The sequence below is a fragment of the Cyprinodon variegatus genome, unplaced genomic scaffold, assembly GCF_000732505.1.
Source record: "Cyprinodon variegatus isolate N-32 unplaced genomic scaffold, C_variegatus-1.0 Scaffold330, whole genome shotgun sequence".
In the NCBI taxonomy this organism is placed as follows: Eukaryota; Metazoa; Chordata; class Actinopteri; order Cyprinodontiformes; family Cyprinodontidae; genus Cyprinodon; species Cyprinodon variegatus.
The window spans coordinates 531,735-541,744 of record NW_015150783.1 but is presented as its reverse complement, the minus strand read 5'-3'; the positions used below and the strand labels follow the sequence as shown (position 1 = coordinate 541,744).

The following is a 10,010-nucleotide window of genomic DNA, read 5'->3' as shown; positions in this document are numbered from 1 at the left end:
AATAACTCATTGACTAACTCTAACTGGTTAATTGATAATATTTTGGGTATATTAGGTCTTTAATTAGAGGTTGACACCACAGCTTTTTCATAACATTTAATATCTTTAGATCAAAGTTGTCCTTCTTGACTGTAGAACAGTAAACAGCAAGCTTCACAGACAGACAGCTATCATTGGGGAGCACTATTTGCACATTGAGGGTTGAATGTTTTTTGTCTATTTTAAGGGAACGTTTCAAACTGATTGTAATAATAAACACAGGCTTAAGAGTTTCTGGCTTAAGAAAATAAGGAAATCTCTGTGTTCAGGTTTTCCTCTAACATCTACCTGGATAGTCATGTTTTCCCTGTGGAACATTGTTGACTTATAGCAGATGCTATGACATATGGTTTTCGTGGGGAAAAAGAAATACTGAAACATCAAACCGAAGGACCATCTTCCATTGGCCAATACCAGAGGTTTTGCTCAAACACCCACTGCTCGAGCTACAGCTGGTAGCGTGGGTGGTGACTGGTCTGTTGGTCCCCTTACTAGTCCCATCTGGTCTCTCTTTGCCAGAACCAGGACTGCCTTCTTTCATCAATTAGGCCAATAATAGTTGCTCCATTGGACAGAATGTCTGTGATCTCCCCAGAAACAGCCCTGACTCTTGGCTGCCTGTGACCTGTTCTGGTTCTCTGTTCTTTCTCTTGGATCGCCTTGAGTGGGTCCTGTTCAGGATATTTATGACCCGATGACTCCAGACTGGGAACAGCCACAACAACTGCCTGTACCGAGATGTTTGCCCAGTTTTTCACTCAGTGCAGTTGGGCGTGCGATCTTCATACAACCTCTTTATGGTGTATTCAGTGCGCCTTGTTAGTCAGTTGATCCCTAAAGTTTAAACAACTGTAGGTTCTCCAGTAACCCAATAAGATTTAATAATATATACAAATAAACCTTGATTTTTATTTATTTTTTGACAGCCAAAATGTTTATAAAACACTTTCATATGGTTTGGACACACATACATGCAAATACAGCATTTCTTTTGCTGGTAATACAAGATATCTGGGCAGAGCTATTTTAAAGTATTTACATCTTATAGACTCCTTCTGTTTTCATTTTTTTATCTCTTGAACCTTTCAGATCATTAAAAAACATCAGATTAAGATGACCTGAATTTTTTAAATAATTTTCAATTGATTGAAATGTATTTTCAAATTTATCTATTGAGGATATAAATTGATCTTGGCTAACGACTCCTTTAAGGAAATTGTCGCCAAAGAAAGTTAAAAAACAATCCAGTGGACTTTGTTTCTAAGTTTGAAGACGTTTTGCTTCCCATCCAGGAAGCTTTTTCAACTCAAAATGTAAGAAACGGTGTTGAGTTCGAGGCTCTTATACAGTAGACTGTTAAAAATTGGATTTGTTTTGAAAACATGCAAATTGAAAAAGGGGTCCACCCCTTTGGAATGGGGGTCGTTTGGTTTCTTTTGTTAGCTTGCAAAGCCCCATACCCTAAGTCTATGCGTATGGGGGGATGGGGGGGCATTAAAGGGAATGTCATTCATTTGAAGACCAGAATGTTCACATTTTGGACAAAGAAAATGGGTGGTTTGAGGGGGGTGTGAAGGAAGCCATCTATGTTAATATCAAAAATCTACAATGCAGCAATTGAGTTGACCCCTTCCTGCTATCATCGCAACCCTAACCCCTTTACAGGGCAACAGAAGACCTCGCCTGTTCAGCCAGGCCAACAATTCCCTTTAACGACCCCCCCCTTTCAGAGACATAGACAGGTATGGGGCATTGCAGGCTAACAAAAGAAGCCAAATGAACCCCATTCCAAAGGGGTGGACCCGTTCGCCTGTTTCACTTTGCATGTTTTCAAAACAAAACAAAGGTTTTGTTGGGCTACTGTATAAAGCCTTGAACTCAACACTATTTCTGACATTTTGAATTGGAAAATCTTCCTGGGTGGGAAGCGAAGCGTCTTCAAACTTGGAAGACAAAGTCCAGTGGATTGTTTTTCTTTCTTTTTTGGAATGAGTATGACCCGGATGACTGAGAATCTTCCCCTCCTATACCTAATACCAGGTTGTAAGTGTAGCCATCAGGTGTTTTAAATAACTGAGTAAATCATTTAAATGGTCTTCAACTTGAGCCAACTTAAAACACATGGTTGAAGTCTTGCTTCCAGGATTTTCTGCTAGAGAGTAGAACTGATGCTGATCCATCGATTACAGCAAGTTCTCTGCCCCTCAGCATCACTTTACCACCACCGTGTTGGTCTGTAGCTATGATGTTCTGTTTCTTCTAGGACTACCTCCAAATAGTGATAATTATTTGACCCCTTTATAAAACATAAAATCATAATTTAGAAAGAACTTTTCGTGTTTCCCCAGGTTTTCTTGCTCTCATATGAAATCTTGATTGATCACATGAAATCGTGGGAGAAAAAAAATTAAGAAAACACTGAAGAAATCTCTAAGGGTTCACATACTTTTCTCAGTGCCCTCGCTAACTCTACCCATGCAATACTGACATTAGATATCAACCTGAAGCTGTTAACAACCTTCACTAACGTGCATCCATTGTGTTAATAAACACATTTTACAACAAAACAGACTAACTGCAGCTTCAGGAGGGAACAACAAACAAAACACCAGGGGGTGGAAATTAGCATCAGTGGATAAATGGAAAGATAAATCTGAATAATGGACATCATTTCCTGCTGTTGGGAAAAGCACCAAACTCTCTATGGAGAAGCTAAACTAAAGTTAATCAGTAGCTTTAGTGACTGGTTTGGTTTGCACAGTCGTCGTTTTGCTTTAGTTTAGTCCCTTTACCATGATGTACTTTTACTGTTTTAGTTATAAACACCTAAATTTTTTACAAATTTTTACCAACTGATGATTTAAGGAATTCTTTTTCTAACCTCCATATTTTCTGTAAATTACTGTGACAGTTTGACTATATGAAAGCCACTTTCCCGCTGAAAACCTGTGTTTTTCAAAGCTGGGTTGACCCGCTAACAATCGGCTTTTGGCTCTTTACCCATTTGACCAAAAAGCCCAGTCAGACCCCCTGCTGGCAGCTCTTGACCACTGTCCCCTACCGATACGTATCTGATGTCTGAGGGCATCAGGCTGGGTGAGTGAGCGTTGATGATGTTGACAGTTCGATGGAAATCAGGGAAGTAAATAATGGAGAGCAAAATGGGCGGGAGCAAGAGCGTAGTCAGTATTCTTTATTGTTTCGCTCTTTTATCCATCCCAATCCCTCTCACCAGAGCTGCTTCATGTTTATCGAATGTAAACAGAGTTGTTTCGGGTTGTTAGACTAGAAGCGACTGGCACGGTTTTTTGACGTCCATACGTCGCGCTCAGTGGTGTTATGTAATCAGTGAGCTGTTCCCACTGCCACTAAAACCCAATTACTTTGCTAATCGATTAATCTGTCTGTTTTTTAACTTAAATGCAAAATGTTTGACTTTTTTTTTGACAATCTTGGTTTAATTACTGCTTTAAGTGGGTTGCTCTACAAGCTAAAGGCATGTTTTACAGTCTCTATACTCCATTTAACGATTAATCGTTTACTAAATTAGTTGACGACTTATAATCGATTACTCAAAATTAATTATTTCAGCCCTAGTTTCCACGTTTAAACAGGTTTTTCGGCCAGTGGGAAACAGAGCATGTGAACGGAGTGGAGCGTTACGCAATTCTCGCTCCCTGTTCAGGAGGACGATCGCTCATTCGCTCCACCGCTCAAAGTTGCGCCAGGACGCTCCACTCAAAATCGGCTCCGCGCTCACCTTAATTTTCCTGTCGCTCCGGTGAAATCGCTTCACACTCGCTCTAATTTTCAGGAGAAGGCATCTTCTGACATTTTTCCTTCATGTAATTATGCCAGGGCCCTGGGACACACGGCGTTTGATATAACGATGTCACCGATACATGATGTGTATTGTCTTATTTAACTGGCTGTTAAATTATCGCACCGTTTCCCAGCTATGAACCTAACACCTCGCATCGGAATGTACTTGATCGAAGCGAAATTCTCACTCAGGCCTTTGAATCGAAAACCGCTCAGCGCTCCACCATATTTCTTCCGCTCTGCTCCACTCACATGCTCTGGTGGGTAAGTAATATGAGTATAAGTAATATGAGGAGTTCTTTGGAGTTATCTGGGTTTTCCCAAGGTTGTCTAATTTCATTAAATTCAGATGGCCTGACTTCAGGATAAAATGATCTAAAATCCTGTGGGAAAACGTGTCATTAAGTTAACAAAAAAAGGATATTTCACCCATTTCTCTTCAAATTTGTAAAAGTATTTGGTTATTTACAGGTTTGGAAACAGCTTAGAGATGTTAAAGTGACCTGTAGCCATCAGCAGAATTCAGACACCAGAACCGGTTAGTGTCAGAACATGTGTGGATTAATAACAGATGATCATGAGATTTTTTTTATAAAAAGACAAAACTGATGCACTTTTTAAAAAACCTAAGGCAAGTATTATAAAGAGTTGGAGCTTGTAACATGTTTAGAGGTTAGTTTTATGTTGTTTAGTGAAAGGAGTTTACATTTCCACCCCTTGCATTATACAGAACCAAAGACATGTGTATGAATAAATAAAATCTGTCCTTTATGTCCCTGGTGTTCAGTATCAGCAGATGATCCTGTAACATCCGCCCGTGTCTGCAGACGCAGCCACCCTCTGAGGTTCCTCCTGTTTATCAGTCGTCGACTTTATGAACTCGTCTGCAGAACGTCCAGTGATGCTCCACAGTGTTCTCGTTGGCTCGTTCGCTCATGTGAAGAACCCGTGTGTTTCTTATGGTGAAACCCTGAAATGCATAAACACAGTCAGCAGATGTCTGTTCAAAGCTCAGCGTCTGTTTTCCATTCAGACTGATGTGTTAAAACGGACGTACAGCTTTTGAGATGAATTCCAGCAGGTGGACACGCAGGCTGACCTCCTGCTGGTAGTCACACGGCCCAAACGTGAAGGAAACCTGGTAATCTCTTGTGTCCATCATGTGTTTGTTCCATTTGGTGAAACCTTTGGAGATGGACTCCAGGACTCCATGAACCTGAAGGAAAAAAAAAACACAGGGGTTCTTCATTTCTACTGGTAAAGTCCAAATTATCGAACTATTCAGGGAATCTGCATAAAACGCTGGTTTGGAACCAGTGAGGGAGTAAGTTACGACAGACTGATCTGACAGAACCAACCAAATGATCAGGTGATGGCCTGAAAATTGGTGGGAAAAAAGCAATAGACCAGAAAGCCTGGAGAAGAAAATCAATCTAGACTGACCCTGAAACATGTGACTAAAACTCTACTAATGTAGATCTAGGTCGGTCACCAGCAACCCATGACTAGTTATGCACGGATTGCTCTGTTACTCATATGATCTATAAAGAACCTTGAGTTCTAGACTGAAGGAGCTTCAATTAAGACAGAAATGTCTTACAGATTTGAAGATTTTAAAAATTGTGACTCCACCCTTAACATTATAGAACATCTGGGTCTTTGAAATTGCAAGAAAAGGAGTGGTCAGTTCATGCAGCCTGCAGAGGCGAGACAAAATAAGAAGAGGATGTTAAAGGACCTTGGTAGTGATGGTGAGCTGGGTGATGATGACTGCCACAGGGTTGGAATACTTTGAGAGCTTCCTGGTGCTGGATAGCTCCACCACCTCCTCATAAGTGTCTGTGGGGTACGGCAGCAGAGGTTTGGGGTCTCCCAGGCACTGGATCAGGGGCTCAATCTGGTAAAAGTCTGCCTCTTTCCGCAGCAGCTCCAGCTCCTTGAAGTCACACGGCAGCGTGAGCTCAGACGTCCGCAGGAAGTTGAGGATGTAGCTGAAACAGCAGGGAAAAAAAGGAAGGAGATCAGCGGAAAGACTGCTGAGCTGAGAGTTGTGTCTGACGGCTTGTGTCAGACAGGATGGAAGCTGAAGTCCTGCTGGTTGTAGAGCGAGAAAAGGCTTCTGTTTGGAAACATAACAGTTTGAACTGCCTAAATTCACTGAAACCTGTAAAACGTGGAGTAGTTACTGGGGAGAAAAGCTTTAGGTTTTTTTTGTTTTGTTTTATTAGCTGCTTCGCTCAACCTCCATTTGAAGCTTTGCTTCACTACCTTTTTTGTATTTAAAGCTTTTTTTTAAACAGCAGCAGTAAATTACTCTGGCGTCACCTGTAACAGCAACAATACAACCAATGATGCCATCAAAAACTGACCCAATAGCAGAGCACCAAACCTGCAGGAGCAGAAAAAATAGACACACTAATATTGTTATCTTCCTTTATGTAGTGATGATCCATAGGTTTTAAGTTATTTTAACCCTTTCTATACCCTAACTCTGACAATAATCTTAAGCCAATCCATTACCAATTCATGTCTCTAACCCTAAAGCCTGGTTTATGCTCAGAAACAAGGTCGTCTGCATGTGTGTGTCCCTTATGCAGACACTCTGAGGCACCTCCCTAAAATTGTGGGTGACCGCAGATAGTGTAGCTATTGCAGGGAGGAGAGAAAGGAGGCCTCTGATTGGCCAATTTTACATCCACCATCCATATTTCTTGTTTGGTACCTAATGGCAGAAACTCTCGCTGTAGTGCCGTCCACAACGCCTGGCACACCTCAAACACTATCCCAGACACCGTATAGGATGCTAGTTTGTAGCTCTATGCGACAGTCGGTTTGCACCCGAAGCCAAAACACGCAGCGACATGGCCAGTCTTTCAGGAACATTAACTGTGTGTCGTCCGGCGTTGAATGAGAGGGTTTTAGACGGGAAAACACTTGTCAAATCGACACACAGACACCCACAATCCTAGCTAGTTTGTAATTGTCCCTCCTGCGTTGCGGTGTGGAATAGCATAGCATAGACCACGTTTCAAAATTGGGCATAAATCAAAAACATCTACGTCATACCTTTGGCAAACTAACTGCGACACACTGCTGGGGGAGTATAACCAGCCCTAAACTGTTAGTAAAAATGAAGGGTGGGCCAGAAGAATGTCCTTACTTTGGTAAAACATAATCTATATTATGAAAAAAGAAAATTAAAAACAATCTACTGGACTTTGTATTCCAAGTTTGAGGATGTTTCTCTTCCCATCCAGGAAGCTTTTTTAATTCAAAATGTCAGAAATAATGTTGAGTTCCAGGTTGTATACAGTAGCCCAATAAAACCTTGTTTTTGTTTAGAAAAAATGCAAATTGAAAGGGATGAACGGGTCCACCCCTTTGGAATGGGGGTCGTTGGGCTTCTTTTGTTAGCCTGCAATGCTCCATACCTGTCAATGTGTCTGAAAGAGGGGTCGTTAAAGGGAATTGTAGGCCATGCTGAATAGGCAAGGTCTTCCGCTTTCCTGTACAGGGGTTGGGGCGGTGATGATAGCACAAAGGGATTAACCCAATTGCTACATTGTAGTTTTTTAAATCTGAGTCCACCCCCTCTTTTTAAGCTTGGTTTTTCTTTCTTAACATAGATGGCTTCCTTCCCACCCCTCTTAAACCACCTATTATGGTCCGTCTTCCCTCATACTGATTCTGAGAGTTTCAAACATTTGAACAACTTCAAACTTGGAAATGTTAGGTTTATTCTTTATTCATCATGTGCGTTGTTATTCTGTTAGCCAGATTAGACAGAGTAGAGGGCCTTCCTTCACATTGTGGATGTCACTGTGTGTATGGAGGTCATCTAATCAGGACGGCCTTCGTGTCTTTAGAAGTACACAGGATATAGGCATATCTTGGAGCCGGTCTGATAAAGGGGAGCTATCTGTAATTCTTGGGCATAGAGGCAAGATGCATACAGGTCAGGGCATGGATGGCGTGTCAGTTTCTGATACGGACAGCTGAGCTTCCACCTAATGTAAAACATGGACTCATGAGGTATAAGAAGGAGAAGATGACATTGTTCGGGGCTCAATCTTTGCTCAACTTTGCCGGACTCTTTTTTGAGCCCACAGCTGTGCAAGCTCCAAGCATTTTCTCTGTCCTGTAACGACCTGATCTGGAATAAATGCTGTTACTTTTTTACTCCTGTTTTTGTAGTCCTTTTTTATATGGTTTTACCCAGTTTGAGTTAAGAGTAGCAAACAACTTGCTCCCAGGAAAAGAACCGGTAGGGAAGTTCCGAGGTGCAGCTGCCTTCAGGGGGACATAACTTCCTCATATTAACAGAAACAAAGTCCAGTGGATTGTTTTTAATGTTCTTTTTTTTAGAATGACTATGACCTGGATGACCGAACACAATCTACACTTTCATGGTGAAATGGGGAAAATGGTCCTAACTTTGATCCCACAACAGCAGCATACACACACGCTAGGAAAAAAGAAAAAGACTCACTGATCTAATCAAACATTTGGAACATCCAAAATAAAAACCAGTTTAATCATCTTATTAGATGCAGAGAAATCTTTTGACAGGGTTAATTGTAATTTTTCTGTCTGTGACCCAACATACATCTGGGTTTGGATATAATTTCCTGTCATTGATCAGAACACATGGGTGCCTGCATGAAAAGAAATGATTGGATTCCTTTGAACTTCCATCCGGTAGAGAGGCACCATTCAAGTCCCTCCACCTCAGAGTGGAACCACTGGTGGCTGCAGTTCATCAGAACAAACATCATGGGACTGAAGCGGCTAAAAAAAACAAATTAAATACAGCTGCTTTGCTACATGAGACACACATGGGGCTTTAGAGCTGAGGGAACTCTGCATTTAGCCAGCAGTAGGATCTCCGTCGCTCCAACTGGACGCCTTATTTTCATTTTTTTTCAGAGAAACAAACCTTCATTCACAGCAACATTTCAGCACTACTCCACCAGTCTGCTCAGAAATCTGCTAGAATGAGTGAAAGCTTGAGTTTGCAAGTGTGTGAGGAGAACCGACCTGACCTCAGCCACAGTCAAACACATTTGCATTTTCTGAGGTTGAGTGTGAACGGATAAGCGACTCTACAGATGTGGGTTGCCAACAGCCAATGAAAAAGAGGCTGTGACACGATGTCAGCTGCAAGCCCAGTCATTACAAAACCCGCCAGTTACCTCAAATAAATGTTTGAAACTCAGAATGAGTGAAAACGGAGTGAAAATCTCCCCCATCAGTTCCCCTTCTCGGCTGAATGTAACATAATGTTTTCAATAGATGGGGGGAAAGGAACGTAATTATACCAGAGTTCTGGGGATATCTTTTATTTTCGTACCTGGTGGTTTGTTTGTTTAAATAAAAAGTTTGATAGAATCAAATGGGTTTATCTGATCAATCATGTAGTCTGAGGTCCATCACTGGATACCACTTGCTTGGTCTTTTATCCATTAGTTGGTCCAATTTCTTTATTTGGGCTCCAACAGTGGGTCCAGTTTTTATATGGATCCTGTACTTGGTCCAGTCCCTATATTTGGGCTTCAACAGTTTGCCCAGTTTATTTATCTGTGATTCAACAGTTGGTCCAGTGTCTTTATTTGGGCTCCAACAGTTGATCTAGTGTCTTTATGGATCCAACAGTTGGTCCATTTCATTTATTTGGCATGAGTTGGTCCAGTTTGTTTATTCTGGATCCAACAGTTGGTCCAGTTTTTATATGTATCATGTACTTGGTCCAGTCCCTATATTTGGGCTCCAACAGTTGGCCCAGTTTATTTATCTGTGATTCAACAGTTTGACCAGTTTTGTTATTTAGGCTCCAAGAGTTGGTTCAGTGTCTTTATGGGTTCAACACTTGGTCCAGTTCCTATAGTTGGGCTGCAACAGTAGGTCCAGTTTCTTTATTTGGGCTCCAATGGTTGATCCAGTGTCTTTTTGGATCCAACAGTTGGTCCATTTAATTTATTTGCCATGAGTTGGTCCAGTTTCTTTATTCTGGCTCCAATGGTTGCTCCAGTGTCTTTTTGGATCCAACAGTTGGTCCATTTCATTTATTTGCCATGAGTTGGTCCAGTTTCTTTATTCTGGCTCCAATGGTTGCTCCAGTGTCTTTTTGGATCCAACAGTTGGTCCATTTC

General features: G+C 41.4%; 1 protein-coding gene across 1 annotated transcript in view; it reads right to left on the bottom strand.

The window, feature by feature from the left end:
• Window positions 1-3,545: 3,545 nt before the first annotated feature.
• Window positions 3,546-10,010, bottom strand: part of kctd6 (potassium channel tetramerization domain containing 6) — a 14,386-nt gene continuing 7,921 nt past the window's right edge. Inside the window, exons 3-5 of the mRNA XM_015385073.1 lie at window positions 5,600-5,852; window positions 4,919-5,077; window positions 3,546-4,831 (exon numbers count right to left, since the gene is read on the bottom strand). Of these exons, the coding sequence (XP_015240559.1) occupies window positions 4,721-4,831; window positions 4,919-5,077; window positions 5,600-5,852 (523 nt within the window). The 3' untranslated portion in view covers window positions 3,546-4,720. The remainder of the gene's footprint in view (window positions 4,832-4,918; window positions 5,078-5,599; window positions 5,853-10,010) is intronic.